Raw genomic sequence first — 17,667 nt, forward strand, 5'->3', positions numbered from 1 at the left:
CCAAGCATATAAGGCAGCTCTGTACAGTGGTACCTCGGGTTACATATCCTTCAGGTTACATACGCTTCAGGTTACAGACTCCGCTAACCCAGAAATATTACCTCAGGTTAAGAACTTTGCTTCAGGATGAGAAGAGAAATTGTGCTCCGATGGCACGTCAGCAGCAGGAGGCCCCATTAGCTAAAGTGGTGCTTCAGGTTAAGAACAGTTTCAGGTTAAGAACGGACCTTCAGAACGAATTAAGTACTTAACCCGAGGTACCACTGTATAGGGTTTTGTTTTTTTAAGGTTTAATGCTTTATTATGTTTTTATATAAGTTGGAAGCTGCCTAGCTGCCCTGAGCTGGGGCAACCCAGTCAGATGGGCGGGGAATAATAATAATAATAATAATAATAATAATAATGGAAGTCCCCATTTTCATCGGAGAAATGTTGAAGGGTATTTAAGACGATCCCTGTCTGATCAGGGCAATGGTCCGTCTAGTCCACCTTGTCAGCACATTAATCATTTCCCCTTGGGGTGCTGGACTAGGACTTAGGAGAGAGCTGGGTTCAAATCCCGGTTGGCCTTGAAGCTCACAGAGTGAGACCTTCCCACAGTCTGTGCGTCTCAGCCTGGCCTACCTCGCAGGGCGGTTGTGAGGATGAAATGAGAAGAGCAGAACCATGTATGTCACCTTCAGCTCATTGGAGGGAAAAGTGGACCATAAGTGCAATTTTGAATGAATGAATGAATAAAACAACCTGAGATGCGTTGCCAGGTCTCGCAAAACCTACACAATCTTAATTTGATTTCCCCCCTTTTTTTAAGTGTGACATGTCAGAGTCAAAACACCGGGCCTCTCGGCAGCGCATAGGGGTTGTTGCTTTGTACGCCGAAGGATCTTTCCGGTAATTCTTGTCCGGCTGCCTCTTCTGCATTCCAGTGTTATCTCTCTGTGGGCCAAAGCAGCAAAACATAGCCTTATTACTATTATTGTCAAATAACTTAGCTGTTTTACAATGCCACTTAATACTGAGTCAGGCAATTGGTCCATAAGGCCCAGGAATGCCTAAGCAAGGCCTGAGGGGGAACTTCCTGAGGCTCTCCTCAGTGATGGGGGCGGGGGGAGAAATTGGATCCAGGTTTCAGCCAAATCTATCAAATCCTCACTTTCGGAAACGAAAAGACAGCTATCCATCAAAATTCGCACTTCTCTGAGTTTTGCTGTGCAGTCCATCAATCAAACCATATTGACAAAAATGTATCTAATGGGGGAAATTGTGTGTATTCGTTAATTGATTGATTGATTGATTGATTTCCATCCCAGCTTTTTCCCCCTCAAGGAGCTCAAAGTGACATGCAGTGGTACCTCTGGTCAAGTACTTAATTCGTTCCAGAGGTCCGTTCTTAACCTGCAACTGTTCTTAACCTGAAGCACCACTTTAGCTAATGGGGCCTCCTGCTGCTACCGTTCCGCCGGAGCACGATTTCTGTTCTCAGCCTGAAGCAAAGTTCTTAACCTGAGGTAATATTTCCGGGTTAGCAGAGTCTGTAACCTGAAGCGTATGTGTAAGTATGTAACCTGAAGCGTATGTAACCCGAGGTACCACTGTACACAGTTCTCTCCATGCCATCTGAAAGGTAGGTTAGGCTGAGAGGCAGTGGCTGGGCCTGAGATCATACGCAGTGAGCTTCATGGCTGAGTGGTGGGATTCAAAATTCAATCTCCCTCTTGGGACCTAGTTATCCACTCTAACCACTGCACCACCGCTGCCTCTTTCCCCCTTCCTTCTGATATCTGCCTCTTGTGCTGGTCTAGGAGGTAGGACACATTGGTATACATTTAGAATGAGTGTGTAGCCAGCACAGCCAGTGGTCAGGTATAGGGATGGAAGGGAAATTGTTTTGGTTCCAACTTAAAGTCAAACCTACTGATTCACCTGAAGCAATACATGAGTCGAATTGTGGCCGACCTTTGAAATTTGTGCTTTTCTGAAATTTGCAGTGCAATTCTGCAGCTGAGTCATGCATACAAAAAAGTCACCCATGAGACCAAAGTCTGCATCCATTAGTGGAAGTAACAGGTCAAATATGCATTGTGTTACTGAAAACTGCTTTGCAAAAATGCACACAAAAAAATTGCATGCCAAGTTGTGTATGCCAGGAGTCTTTGAATTCTTTGATTCAAGCTGATGAATTCTCATAAAGCCTTTTGTGGGGAGGGTGTGGATCTGCAAACTGATGTGCAGATGTGGAGAACTGAACTGAATATTGGGGAAAGGAGGAATGGATTTGCCCATTCTGAACCCCTTCCCGTTCCCAAAGCAGTCTATAACAAATTGAGCTGCTCAGGATAAACCAATAAGATATTGGACTGAACTTGCACCGCTTCTGCTAAAGCAGTGTTCAAAAACAGGAAGGACTGGAGGAGGCTGGTGATTTGGGGAGGAGCCCAGGAGTGTTTGTGTGTTTGTGTTTGTGTGTGTGGTGGTGGGGGGTCGGTGACCGCATTTTTCCAATAGCAGGTAAGTGACTGCTGTAGACTGAACTAAATGTGAGTGGATTTGGGAAAGAGATTATGAGCTTGCAGAGTCGGAGCGAGGGAAAGCCGCAGCTTAGCATCGTCATTTGAGAACATTGAAAAATAACTCTCCATTTGATACTTCGCTCTGAGGTCATTAACACTGAAGTGCCGCTGATTACGATGCTGCTAACGACAACAAAACAGTATATTGCACAAAAACAGAAATATAACCCCATCCCCATCCCCATATCTGATTGGCTAAGGAAAACCTGGCAAACTATCTTAACGATAAACCTTACACATAAGAAAAATGCAATATGTAATACTCAAGAAAACACACTTGTTGAGAAGTGAGGCTTTTCTGGAATGACAATGTAAATGATTGTATCATCTCATGGCGCTATAGCCTTTTTTGTTATATTATCCCTCCCCTCCCACATGCCATTTTCTTTCCCCCGCTTTCTGTTTGATTTGTTTTCTTTTTATTCATTCATTCATTTGATTTATTTATTGAATTTATATTCCGCCCTATACCTGGAGGTCTCAGGGCAGCTCACAGAACAAAACCAGAACTCAAAACCACAAAATATATAATCAAAATAAAAACAATAACCCAATAACACCCTCTCCCCAAAAACCCCCACATTTTAAAAGGGCATATGGTGTCAATCAAATCAACCAAAGGCCTGGTTGAAAAGGAACATTCCACAGACGGGGAGCCACTGCAGAGAAGGCCCGTTCTCGTGTTGCCACGTTCTTGTGCAGTTTTCTTCTTAGGAAACAAGGCTGTTTGATATATAAAACAGTTTGGAATTGTGATAATATAGCAATTTAGCATCAATCAATTTATTGTTTAGAAAAGGGAGATCTGGAGGCAGTGAGGAAAGGATGAGTGTGTGGGGGTCGTCCCCCACCCCATCCTTGGGAAGGTTGGTAAATATTGTGGATCTCTAACGGGCTGGGCATTGAAGCCAGGCACTGATTCTTCTACAAAATAAAAATATTTTCCGCACCAAGCGTTCCATGATGCATAATTCCTTCTATCGCTGATGGTTAAGTCATGAAAATGGCAGGATGCTTCTGCAAGAGGGAGATATCGACTGGCTTGGGGAATCCTGAGGTTTACAGATGCTGAAATCTATTTAGGGAGAAATGCTAAGGGGAGGGAAACAAACAAACAAACAAACCCTCCAGCAAAACAAGAATTGAGCATGCTCAGTGGCCACAAAATGCCAGCTAATTGTTGGCGGGGATGGATGTATCATTCATGTGGTCAACTTTAATCCATCGGTAACTGTTGAATGGGACGCAGGTGGCGCTGTGGGTTCAACCACAGAGCCTAGGACTTGCCGATCAGAAGGTTGGCGGTTCGAATCCCCGCGATGGGGTGAGCTCCGGTTGCTTGGTCCCTGCTCCTGCCCACCTAGCAGTTCAAAAGCACATCAAAGTGCAAGTAGATAAATAGGTACCACTCCAGCGGGAAGGTAAACCGCGTTTCCGTGTGCTGCTCTGGTTTGTCAGAAGTGACTTAGTCATGCTGGCCACATGACCCGGAAGCTGTACGCCGGCTCCCTCGGCCAATAAAGCGAGATGAGCGCTGCAACCCCAGAGTCGGCCACGACTGGACCTCATGGTCAGGGGTCCCTTTACCTTTAACTGTTGAATGTTGAAGGGAAAGAGGCGATGTTCCACATACATTCATTCGGAGTGCAGATCTGTGATCTTGACAGAACCCCTATAATCGGATGCTGTGATTTCCTGGTCTTCAGTGGTAAGCTGGCACACCTGGGTCAGGAAGGTACCTACATCTATCCAGCGATTATTATACTACAACTCCCATAAATGCTAAACTTCCTGTCTGAGTCTGTCTGAGCCTGACTTAAATTCAAAATCTTGCAAGGTCGTCCTGACTGAATCTGACTTAAATCCAAGCCTCGCTAGATCAAACTGTTTGATCCTGAATTAAATTCAAAATCTTGCTAGATCATCCTGTCTCAGACCCGCCAGGTGTCCCTATTTTCCAGGGACGTCCCCAATTTAGAGAAGCTGTCCCGGTTTCTGATATGATCCCGGAACATCCTGCTTTTCCTTAGGAAGTCCCTATTTTCATGGGAGAAATGTTGGAGGGTATGGTAGGATGACCCTATTTGCACTGGAGGGTATGGAGTTATTCAACCCCTGAGTTATCTGAAGGCAATCCTACATAGGGAAGGTTTTTAAAAAATGTTTAATGTTTTATTATGTTTTCATATATGTTGGAAGCTGCCCAGAGAGGCTGGGACAACCCAACGTGGGGTATAAATAGTAAAATTCATTGTGGAATGGGATGTCCCTATTTTCATCGGAGAAGCGTTGGAGGGTATACTTGTCTCAACCCGACTTAAATCCAAGCCTTGCTAGATCTTCCTTTCTAAGCCTGAAATATAATTCAAAACCTTGCTAGGTCACCCTGTCCGAGCCTGGCATCAAGTCCAAACCTTGCTAGGGCATCCTGTTTACTTTTCCTGGCCAAAATCAAAATCAAACTACCCCTCCCCCCCACAAAAAAATGTCCCAGCGCGAGCGACGGCCAGTCGTGTTTTTCTGCAAACGGCGGCTGGGCGAGTGAGTCAGCTCATGAAATAGATTTTCCTTGAGGGCTTCCACCGCCTTCCCTGCTAACTCATCCCGAGGCCTCGGCCGAGAGTCTGTAACACAAACTCTCCCCTTGTGTGTCTTCTGCAGCCTGTACACACACACACACAAGGTGCTGTTGTTGGGGGCTTCTCCACCCCCCCTCTCAGCCCTTCCTTGGTTGCATGCCGAATCTTGCAAAAAGAAAGTTTGTTTGTGGACAGCTGGGCAGGGCTGAGGCTGGCTGCTGAGCTTTGTGGGTTGTTGCTGACAAGCCAGGAAGGCAGTGCCATGTGTCAGTAGCAGTGCGGGCTGCAGCCTGGGGGGGGGGGGGGAAGTCCGGGCGTGGGCGGTGTCTGTGGAAAGAGAAACCGTACACCAGCAAAGTCTTTTAGCTTAATGGAGCACTGATCCTTTGAACAACTCCCCCCCTTCCTCGTTTCCCCCCCCCCCGATTCTGGCTGCCCACAGCTGTATAAAAAGCACCGCCCTGTTCCCCCACTGACATTATCCTTGCAAGCGTCCGTCTTCAGGGTAAGTGGCAATCCTTGGGAAGGGGCACAGTGCCAGTTGGTGACAGAGGCTGGGCCCCCTTCTTTGGTCATGGGATGTGCATGTGTGTGTGTGTGAGAGAGAGAGATATGGGGCAGTGCAGTTATGGGAGTGCAAAGTCTGCTGACTAACGAAAAGAATTTTGGGAGGCGATGAATCACTTGAAAACACCCATCCAATCCACCATTGCATTCATGGATTACATGCATGCATTGAGGTGTGTTAGAAAAATCTGCAAGCAGAGGAGGGTCGTCTGTTTGAGGTACAGTGGTACCTCGGGTTACAGATGCTTCAGGTTATAGACACTTCAGGTTACAGACTCCGCTAACCCAGAAATAGTACCTCGTGTTAAGCACTTTACTTCAGGATGAGAACAGAAATCGCACGGTGGCAGCGGGAGGCCCCATTAGCTAAAGTGGTACCTCAGGTTAAGAACAGTTTCAGGTTAAGAACAGACCTCCGGAATGATTTAAGTTCTTAACCCGATGTACCACTGTACTGGTGAGATTCTGAGATAAGCTCAGAGGTTTAAGAAGTTCTGGGCTCCTCCCCTCAAAAAAATATATTGCAGAATGGGAAAAGTTTCAGAAAAGGACAACCGCAAATGATCAAGAGGGTTGGAGCGAGCCCCCACCCCATGAGGAAATATTTTTAGAAGACATCTGAAGGCAGCCCTGTTTAGGGAAGCTTTTAATGTTTGATGTATTACGGTATTTTAATATTTTGTTGGAAGCCGCCCAGAGTGGCTGGGGAAGCCCAGCCAGATGGGTGGGGTATAAATAATAAATTATTATTATTATTATTATTATTATTATTATTATTAAAGCCTCTGGGACTTTTTAGCTTAGAGAAATGACCATTAAGAGGTGGCGCGAGAGACGTTTATACAATTATGCACATGGACAGAGAAAAAGCGTTTCTCCCTCTCTCATAACACCAGAGTTTGAAGTGGAGTTGAATGTGGGAAGGGCCGGGGCGGATAAAAAGAAGGACTTCTTCACACAGTGCAGAGTTAAACTGTGGAACTCCCCGCAGGAGACAGTGGCCGATGGCGACCGACTCGGGTGCCTTCAAGAAAAAGGATCAGAGAAATTCATGGGGGAGGAGGAGATGGCTATCGATGGCTACTAGCCATGATGGTTCGATTCTGCCTCCACAGGCAGCAGTGCTTCTGAACGCCAGTTACTGGAACCTGCAGCAGGGGCGAGGACCACTGTGAGAACAGGATTCTGGATTATATGGGCCAGGGGTCTGATCCCGCAGGATCCCTTTGCTCTTACGTTTAAGAAACAAGTGGGCAATGCGATCCTAAGCACTTTGACTTGAGAGCCAGTGAACTTTGGGAGATATATACCCTAAGTAAATATGTTAATGACTGCACTGTCTGTCTCTGTCCATTCAGCTATCTCCCTATATGTTCCGTATTTTTCGCTCTATAGGACGCACCGGACCATAGGACGCACTGGACCATAGGAGGGGAAGAACAGGGGAAAAAATTCTCCCACTCTCTGCTCAGTGCCCCTTCAGCGAAGCGGCATGAGAAACGGAGCCCCTTCCATTTCTCCTCCCGTTTCACTGAAGGGGCGCTGGGCAGAGAGGGAAAACTGTGCAGCACCTCTCCAGTGAAGCGAAGCCTGGAGAGCAAGAGGGATCGGTGTGCACCGACCCCTCTCGCTCTCCAGGCTTCAGGCGGCTATCTGCAAGCCTTCAGAGCGCAGCGGGAACTCCTGCTGCGCTCCGAAGGCTTGCGGATAGCTGCCTGAATCCCTCGGAGCGCAGCGGGAGTTCCCGCGAAAGCAACGCGAAGCCTCCGGAGCGCGGGGGGAGCTCTCTCTCTGCACTTCGGAGGCTTCGCGTTGCAATTGCTGAAGCCAAGGAGCCTGCATTCGCTCCATAGGACGCGCACACATTTCCCCTTAATTTTTGGAGGGGAAAAAGTGCGTCTTATAGAGCAAAAAATATGGTATTTATTCTCTTGTAATAATACTGTATTATATGAAGGGCACTTCCAGACAGATGCTGTTTTCTAATGAGATCCAATGATGTACTGGCAAATCTGGGTTGGGCAATTAAAATCAATTGGGAGGTCTTGCATAAACCTACTTTCCCCACCCCACCCTGGACTTTTTGCAGGAAGGAAAGTGATGGGGAAAAGCACCAGAGAGAGAGTGTTGGGTCGCAGTTGATTGACACAACATCATCTAACGAATCAGAACGAAATGCTCAAGAAATAGCAAAGGCCATCTAACCTCCCAGCAAACAAATCAGGATGAGTGCCGGATAAACCCGTCACGTGGAAGTGACATAACACACCAGAATCCAAAATAGCCCACAAGATGTGCTTCATAGCCACTAGCTTAGATAGAATCACAGACGTGTGTCTGTAAGGGCATACCCACATTCTATGATTCTATGAAAACCAGGTGCTAAAGACAAATTGCAAAAAACAACAACGTGGAACGTTGCCTCCATGCCTTGCTGGTGGGTTTCTGGGAGATTCCTGGGTCTCTCGCTGAGGAGGGCTTTTCTTACATTTTAAAGGGTGCTATTAATTCTCAGTCCAGCCAGCTAACCGGCGTAAGGACCAGCCAGCTTGGACGTTGGTCACCTATTTTGGAGCTAATTGCCTTTTAAGAGAATTAGCTTGTGTGGTATGGGGAGCCAGATCGCAGGGCTGTGGGACGGAGGGGAAAGTGTCTCCCCTGACCCCAAAGTCGCGTTTAGAAGTGCTTTAGTTGCCCCAGGAGGAAAGTGGTGTGATCCTATCCATGCTTTCGCCCTGAATTCAGCAGGACTGGCTTGCAAGAGGGCATTCATAGGATCTGGCCCACACGTCCATGCAACTGAATTCACCTCCTCATATTTACCCAAAAGTAAGCCTCATTGAGTTGGAGGAGGCTTATTCCCAAGTCAGCGTGCAGCACAATGCAATTGATTAATCTATGGATGGAAAGATACAACTCTGATGTGCGCATTGTTATTTCTTACTGTTAATTCTTTTTAGTGGTGTTATTAGTTCCTAATTTCCACAGAGGGGGGTGAGCTCCTTGCCCTCTTAACAACCAGTTCCCTTCTCCTTGGGACTTGACCACTTTCTAATATTTTGGGGATACAATGTCCTGCAGAAATGTACTAGGATCAACCCACAGTCAGAGTTGATGGGGAGAAATGTGATTCAGCTCACATTTAAAAATGAATCTCCCTAGTTTCCACATCCCAAAATGATTCACAAATGGAAACACAGCCATTTTAGGAAATCTGTGCTTCTCTGAATTTTGCAATCCAGTTTCTTTAGCGGAGTAACATGTACAGACTGGCGTTAAAGTGTGTGTAGAAATGGATCTCTTAATGAAACCAACCCGCCACAAATGCACTCTACTGGGAAACGTTGCAAATAGGTGCATAAGAAGATTGCGAACATCAGGAGAAGTTTGAGCGAATATGCTAATAGGTTTTCACGAGAAGAAAAGAAAGGTAATAGAATCATAGAATCATAGAATCATAGAGTTGGAAGAGACCACAAGGGCTATCGAGTCCAACCCCCTGCCAAGCAGGAAACACCATCAGAGCACTCACTCCTGACATATGGTTGTCAAGCCTCTGCTTAAAGACCTTCAAAGAAGGGGACTCCACCAAAGGTCGAGGGCTTGTGAGAGTTGGTTGATGCAGATATGCTGAAGGAGGATGGGAGAATGCCAGAATGGCCAGTTCTAGTGCTTTATTAAAGGAAAGTGTAAGCTTACAACAAGCCCTGCAAAGCCTCACTGCTATTATGTTAAGCATTACTTATGCACAAAGCAAACTACGTAAACAGGCACCAATAATCCAGTTAACTCACCCCTGGCTTAGAGGCCCCCTTCCATCTCTCAGATAAGGTAGTACTTTATCTCTCATCCATCTCTCAGATAAGGTAGAAGCTTTCATCCATCTCTCAGATAAGGTAGAAGCTTATCTCTCATCCATCTCAGGCTAGCAGGCAATCAGTGTGAGAGGTCTCCCTTCTCCCAACTTGCTAAGCATCCCAAGCAAGCCAACTAATACTGTATATGCCCAAGCACGTGAATAAGCCGATTTGATCTTGTTCTTTAAAAAAAATATTTTTTTATTAACAATTTCAACATAACAATAGATCAAAACATATCATATTCATTATTTCCCCCCTTTTCCCATTCCCCATCAAACCCTCTCCCCCCCGAGACTTCCCTCAGTTCCTCTCTCTGATTTCTCAGCATATTATAAAATTATTTCAATCCTTATATTATCTATCTACCATGTTATCAATCACTAAATTTGTGTGTGTTTATTCAAAACCTGCCAAGGAGTCACAATTCATTTTGTTGTCTTTTTAAATACTTTGTAAAAAGTTCCCATTCTTCTTTGAAGTCACCGTTGTCCTTACCTCGCAGTTTGTATGTCAGTCTAGCCAATTCTGCATAGTTCATCAGTTTCTCTTGCCACTGTTCCTTTGTCGGGGTTTCCTCATTCTTCCATCCTTGTGCTCTTGCCGCTGTTGTAGCATACATGAATAAATTCTTTGTTTTCCTTGGCAGGTCTTGTCCTACAACCCCTAACAAAAATGCTTCTGTTTTTTTTTACAAATGTTATTTTAAACATTTTCTTCAATTCATTATCTATCATTTCCCAAAAATTTTTTAACTTCTCTGCATTCCCACCACATACGATGTGATCTTGTTCTTGCAGCAAGTGACAATTGGTCCTGGGGTTATCTTGGCTAGCAAGGTGGTGTTTACAGGCCTTCTGGAACGTTTTCGCCTTTGCCTCTAGGCAGTATCGCAAACTGGTAGCTCAGCTGGTTGGAGCATGGTGCTGATAACGCCAAGGTTGCAGGTTTGATCCCTGTATGGAACAGCAGGACATGTTTCCTGCACGGCAGGGGGTTGGATGACATGGTTCTCAAGATCCTTTTCAACTCTACCGTTCTGTGATTCTATGAAAAGCTGAAAGACCAGCCCATGGTGCATTCGTTTGGCAAAGCAACAAGTGACGTTGGTCTCTCTCGTTGACTTGTTGTCGATTGATGGTGATGTTTTAACTAGCCAGAGCTATGATTCGATTCATTTAAAATATTGCTATGGAAAGACCCTGACAGTTAAAAAAATAAAAAGACATAGCAATAAAAAAAACAGCAGAACAACAGAAAAATTACTACTACTACTACTATTAATAATAATAATAAGTTATTATTTATACCCCGCCCATCTGGCTGGGCTTCCCCAGCCACTCTGGGCGGCTTCCCCAAAAATATTGAAATACTGCAATACATCAAACACTAAAAGCTTCCCTAAACAGGGCTGCCTTCAGATGTCTTCTAAAAGTCTGGTAGTTGTTGTTCTCTTTGACATCTAATGGGAGGGCGTTCCACAGGGAGGGCGCCACTACTGAGAAGGCCCTCTGCCTGGTTCCCTGTAACTTGGCTTCTCGCAGTGAAGGAACCACCAGAAGGCCTTCAGTGGTGGACCTCAGCGTCTGGGCAGAATGATGCGGGTGGAGACACTCCTTCAGGTATACTGGACCGAGGCCGTTTAGGGCTTTAAAGGTCAGCACCAACACTTTGAATTGTGCTCAGAAACGTACTGGGAGCCAATGTAGATCTTTCAAGACCGGTGTTATATGGTCTCTTAGTTCTTCTTATGTCCTTTGCTGCTTTGTTGCTGCTTTCCTCCTGCTCTTCCCCTGTTAATTTCCTCCTGACTGCCTCACCTTGCCTCTTTCCCCTGTTCACAGAGCCTGTCTTACACAGCCCGTTGCTACAAACACACTCTCCATCCGTCGAGCCACAGCCTCAGCGAGGAAGGAAGGAACTCACCACTCCTCAGTCCTGAGATGGCCAGCAGCGAATGGACAGAGCTGGAGGCAGCCATCGAGAAGATCGTGAACATCTTCTTCACGCATGCGGGCCGTGAGGGCAAGAAGGGGACTCTGACAGCTGGGGAGTTCAAGGAACTTGTTCATGAGCAGCTCCCGAATCTCATGAAGGTAGGGGGGGGCAACACATATTATAGGGTGCAAGACCAGGAGGATGGGGGAGACTTTTATTTTAAAATCAGGATAAGCAGCGCTAGGCCGAAAGCATTTTGCTGAAGGACAAGTTGGAGACCCACTGCCTCTCATTTGAATGTCCCAGAAGCTCTGCAGGGAAAAGTTTTCTGCCTGAGAGCCACATTCCCTTCTGAGCAGCCTTCCAGGGCCGTGTTGCAGTGTTGGGCAGGGACCAGAGGCAACAGTGAGTGGAGTAACGAGTGCGGATTTTACCTTTGCCGAGTAAACTGGTTCCCGCACACTCACTTGCACCTCCCTTCATGAATCCTTCATCCAAGCAAGCAAGAGGCATTATTAGAGTTGGGATGGTGTCCTGTGCAGGTCAGCAATAAATCACACAGCGTCAGTGAAGTTAGGGAAACAAGATCTGCTCAGGAGGCCAGGCCTAGCGAGCACAGCAACTCATCCTGGTAGACCTTGCCCCCTATGAGGCAGCTGAGGGTTGCCCACAGTTGCCTAAGTCTGCTTCTCCCCAGTTCCTTCCCAAGCAATCTGAGACTCAGTCGACGTGCCTGTCTTTGTTACTCCCTCTTCACACCTCTCCTGGTCCTGGGAGACCAGCAGGGAGGGAAGCTGGACACAGCAGGAGGGGAGTCTCCCTGGCTTCTTCAGCAGCCTGCCTCGTCTCGGCCTCTTGGCCCTGTCCTTTCCAGCCTCTGCTTCTGCCTCTGATTCTGAACTGCTCTCTGCCACAGCCTCTTCCTGCTCACTACAGCGGTTCATAAGAAACTTTTTTGTTGTTGTAAATGCCTGCTCCAAAGGTCTTATCTTACTATCTTAGGGATTATACAGCTATATCTGAAGTGTCATGCATATCAGTTAATATCTTGACCCTCCTCCACGAAATAGCTGTTTACTTGGCCGTTTTCCTATGTCGTGAAGGGTGAAATTTCAATTCAGTGGAGCAGGGTCAAGATATTAACTGATATGCATGAAATTTCAGATATAGCTATATAATCCCTAGTGTAGTAAGATAAGACCATTGGAGCAGGCATTTACAAAAGAAAAGTTTTTTATGAACCGCCCTACTGCTCACTAAGGGATGCGGGTGGCGCTGTGGTCTAAACTTGCTGATCAGAAGGTCGGCAGTTCGAATCCCCATGACGGGGTGAGCTCCTGTTGCTCGGTCCCTGCTCCTGCCAACCTAGCAGTTCGAAAGCACATCAAAGTGCAAGTAGACAAATAGGTACTGCTCCGGAGGTAAGGTAAACGGCATTTCCGTGCACTGCTCTGGTTCACCAGAAGCAGCTTAGTCATGCTGGCCACATGACCCAGAAGCTGTACGCCAGCTCCCTTGGCCAGTTAAGCGAGATGAGTGCCGCAACCCCAGAGTCGGTCATGACTTGACCTGATGGTCAGGGGTCCCTTTACCTTTACCTTTACTGCTCACTAAACCCTGTTGCATGTTCTGCTTCCGACACATCCTTCTCCTTCTGACCACCCACGACCAGTCCCCTGGCTCCGAGCCATCTTCCCTTCGGGGTTCTCCAGCTACTGCTTCTCACCTCTCCTCTGCATCGAGCTAGTCTCCAACAGCTGAGAGAGAACCCTGCCTCAAACCCTAGAGAGCAGTTGCCAGTCAGTGTTGGAAATACTGTGCCAGACGAACCAATGGTCTGACTCTGACAAGAGTGGAGGGATTCACTCGTGTGCTACATTCCAGTAGGTAAGGTGAAGGATTGCAAAAGTTTTGAGTAGCTGGCAGCTGCAGCAGTCGCAATGTCTAAGGACAGGGGAGGTATTGTATTTGATTCATGTCGCAGTTGGAGGAGAACCTAAGTCGTGCTTTCGGAATCAATGACTTAAATGCAGCCTGCCTTCAAAATTCACCCTTCTCTGAATCTTGCAATGCATTCTCTAGCACAGCCTTTTACACCAAGATGTGTATGAATGCGTCTCTTAGTGAAAATAAGATAGAAAAATGCATTGTATTCAGGAAAATTGCTTTGCAAAGATTTGTGTGTGTGTGTGTGTGTGTGTGTGTGTGTGTGTTAGGTAAAATTGCATAGAAAAATGTGTGCTCTGCAAAACTATTAGGCAACGTTGCATATACGCATGTGTCCATTTTGAGAAATGTGCATTAAAACGCTGATGGATTTTCATGAGGCCTTGATTCGTGTCCCTTTTAAAAGTGAGCCTACTTGACAGTTGCCATTGTGCTCAGAGTAGACCCACTGGAAATAATGGACCTACGTTAGTCTAGTTCATTAAAGTCAACGGGGGTCTATTTCTGAGTGGGATGAAGATTGGGAGCAACCCCACTGAGCCTAAGTTAGTCACATCCATTGATTTCAGTGGGTCTACTCTGAGTAATGACTAATGCTTGGCTCCACCTATACTAGCTGTTCAAAGAACTGTGATACCGCTTTAACAGCCATGGCTGCCTCCATAGGATCCTGGGAGGAGTTGTTTATTAAGGGTGATGTTAGGAGACCCCCCCCCCCGAGCTACGATTCCCAGCACCCTTAAACTGTGGTTCCCAAGATTCTTTGGAGGAAACTGCCTTGACTTTAAAAAGTGGTATAAATGTGATTTCAATTGATGGTTTGGATATGACCCCTGCTGCCTTTGATTTTCTTTTCTTCTTCTTTTTATATATAAATTTTATTAGTATTTTCCACACAACAACAACAACATGAAAAATATCAAAAAATAACAGTACACAAAAACACTAAAACCGACATTCAAAACAAACAAACAAAACAAATCCATATCCTACAAGTTAATAATATAAACACTAAAAAGAAAAACAAACATTGACTTCCCTTTGATTATCTACATTAAGCCATGGGGTTATGGTCCCGGCTGTGTATACTATACATTTAAGGCACCCCCACAAAATAAAAAAAGGATCCTAGGAGCTGTAGTTTGTTAAATTGAGAGATTTTAGGAGACCTTAAGACAGCTACAATTCCCAGTGCCTCTAACAAACTGCTGTATACTTCCCAGGATTATTTAAGGAGGGGGAAAGCCACGACTGCTAAAGTGGTATAAAAATGCTATAGCTATATGGGGTTCTTATTCCTACTCAGAGTAAACCCACTGAAATTAATCAACACGACTAACCTAGTCTACTCTGCCAAGAAAGAGCATGTAGAAAACTAGTTCTTCAGGGAATAAATTGCAGCTAGACCACCTTCTACCTGACTTGCTAGATTTCTGTGTGCAAGGAATTCCTTTCCTCTCTTACTCTGTGTGCGTGTAACTTTCAGACCACCCCCTCACTTGCTGCTTGTGGGAAGTTGGACCAGACTCCGTGTCATCCATGGGGTGATGCAAACATGAGACACCTGCTGCCGCGATGACCAGATCTTGCAGGAGCAAATTCCTGAAGTTAATTATGCATAGTTATGAAGATGTATTTCCTTTTGTTGGTTCTGAACCGAGGGCTGCCAATCAATTTTCTTGGATGACTCTGAGCTCTAGGAGTATGATGAGAGAGAGAGAGAGAATTCTCCTCAGACTGTCTTCTCCATACCTTACATAATTTTTACAAGCGGGTTCGTGTGACAAAACGTCGCAGCGCCTTTGCTATCCCTGACTTTTCCTTTAAAAAAAAATAATAATACATTTTTATTAATTTTAACATACAAATTATAAAACGTACCACACAAATTATTACAAATACACTTTTTTTGGACTTAACCTCTTTTTATGCATTACTTAATTTTATATTGTCTTTACCTCTCGTAACTTATCATCTCTCCTTTTCCATTTTTACAATATTTCCAACAATACTCATCACAGAACTTATTGCAAACCTGCAAACGTTGTCTGATCATCACAAATACTTTTCATATAGTTCGTAAATTTACTCCAGTCTTCAGTAAAATTCTGGTCCTGCCGGTTTCAGATCCTTCCTGTTAATTTGTCTAATTCCTGTTAATTTGTCTAATTAACAAATTAACAAATTAGACGTATCCCTGACTTTTCCTTTCCTTTCCTCCTTTTCCGAAGGACGTTGGCGACCTCGACGAGAAGATGAGGAGCTTGGATGTCAACAACGACGAGGAGCTGAAATTCGGAGAGTACTGGAGGCTGATCGGGGAGCTGGCCAAGGATATCAAGAGGGAGAAAGTGGGGAGAAAGAAGTGAAAGTCGTGGCACGGGTGGGTGGCCGTGGCTCGTGCGAGAGAGAGAGTTGGGTGGGTGGGACCAAGACACCTTGATTCTGAGTCCTTGCAGGAGGAGGAAGATAACAGGAAATATCAACCTGTCAGTCAGCAGGCTGCAGCAATTCAAATAAAAGCATTTGCTCTGAGATACTGTTGTTTGTTTGTTGCTTGCTTGGTGGCAAAGTAATAATAATAATAATAATAATAATAATAATAATAATAATAATAATTTATTATTTGTACCCCACCCATCTGGCTGGGCTTCCCTAGCCACTCTGGGAGGCTTCCAACAACATATTAAAATACAGTAATGCATCAAACATTAAAAGCTTCCCTAAACAGGGCTGCCTTCAGATGTCTTCTAAAAGTCTGGTAGTTGTTGTTCTCTTTGACATCTGGTGGGAGGGCGTTCCACAGGGTGGGTGCCACTACCGAGAAGGCCCTCTGCCCCCTGTAACTTGGCTTCTCACAGTGAGGGAACCACCAGAAGACCCTTGGTGCTGGACCTCAGTGTCCGGGTAGAACGATGGGGATGGAGACGCTCCTTCAGATATACTGGACCGAGGCCATTTAGGGCTTTAAAGGTCAGCACCAACACAAGCAAGGAAGAGGGAGCATGACTGAGGTGTATAAAATCATACATGGTGTGGAGAAAGTGGACAGAGATAAGTTTTTCTCCCTTTTTTATAGCACTAGAATTTGTGGACGTCCAATGAAGCTGGTGGTGCTGGGGACGTGGGTGGCGCTGTGGGTTAAACCACAGAGCCTAGGACTTGCCGATCAGAAGGTCGTCGGTTCGAATCCCTGCGACGGGGTGAGCTCCCGTTGCTTGGTCTCTGTTCCTGCCAACCTAGCAGTTTGAAAGCACATCAAGTAGATAAATAGGTACCGCTCTGGCAGGAAGTTTAACGGCATTTCCGTGCACTGCTCTGGTTCGCCAGAAGCAGCTTAGTCATGCTGGCCACATGACCCGGAAGCTGTACGCTGACTCCCTCAGCCAATAAAGTGAGATGAGCTCCGCAACCCCAGAGTCGGTCACGACTGGACCTAATGATCAGGGGTCCCTTTACCTTTACCTTTAATGAAGCTGAATGTTGGAAGATTCCAGACAGACAGAGGAAAGTAGTTTCGCTCCACAAAGTGAATAGTTAATCTAGAGGACTCATTTCCAGAGGAAGCATTGATGGCCACCAACTTGGATGGCTTTAAAAGAGGATGGGGCAAATTCATGGTGAAGTCTGTCAATGAGCCATAATGACTACCGATATGCTAAAGAGGCAATGTGCTTTTAAACATCAGTTTTTAGGAATCACAAGTGGTGGGAGTTGCTGTTGCACTCAGGTCCTGTTTGCAGGCTCCCCAAAAAGTTAGCTCTCGTGAGAACAGGATTCTGGACTAGATGGGCATTGACTTGAACCAGCAGCCAGGTTCTTCTGAAGTCCAGGAACAGTCTATTCGGATTCCTGGGTTCTTAGGGTCTTTATCGTACAATTTCAACAGCTGTGGGAAGTAGGCATCAGGTTTGGGGTTGCAGGCTATAGGGCACGACTGAGAAACCTGTGACTCTCCAGGCGTTGTTAGACTACAACTCCCAGTGTTGCTGCTGCAAGTGATTGTCGGTTCTTATTTTAGGCTATTGGGGAGCACCTACTCATTAGCACCCAGGACAATCTGCTTAGTCCTTCATTCTTCCTCACCCTCTGCCACCCCTAATCTCTTGCAATTGTGTTTTAAAGTGGGTGTGACACCTTGCATCTCCCTGCCAATGCCCCCCCAACCCAAATCATGCCAGGGGATAATTTTCTCCTGACACCAGTCAG

At 45.8% G+C, this 17,667-nt stretch overlaps 1 protein-coding gene and 1 long non-coding RNA gene across 2 annotated transcripts; one reads left to right on the top strand and one right to left on the bottom strand.

Moving 5' to 3' along the window:
• Positions 1 to 5,567: 5,567 nt before the first annotated feature.
• On the bottom strand, positions 5,568 to 11,513 carry LOC308465141. The gene is made up of 2 exons (XR_013980276.1): positions 11,430 to 11,513; positions 5,568 to 5,667 (listed from the first exon to the last, which is right to left on the bottom strand). It is a non-coding gene; the product is annotated as an uncharacterized lncRNA (long non-coding RNA).
• Positions 11,514 to 11,515: 2 nt separating this feature from the next.
• On the top strand, positions 11,516 to 15,993 carry S100A13 (S100 calcium binding protein A13). The gene is made up of 2 exons (XM_080984947.1): positions 11,516 to 11,669; positions 15,690 to 15,993. The coding sequence occupies exons 1-2, from the start codon at positions 11,517 to 11,519 to the stop codon at positions 15,825 to 15,827; spliced, it is 291 nt and encodes a 96-aa protein (XP_080841073.1). The 5' UTR covers position 11,516; the 3' UTR covers positions 15,828 to 15,993.
• Positions 15,994 to 17,667: the final 1,674 nt, after the last annotated feature.

Source organism: Podarcis pityusensis, assembly GCF_964106645.2.
Source record: "Podarcis pityusensis genome assembly, chromosome: 16".
Taxonomy (NCBI): domain Eukaryota; kingdom Metazoa; phylum Chordata; class Lepidosauria; order Squamata; family Lacertidae; genus Podarcis; species Podarcis pityusensis.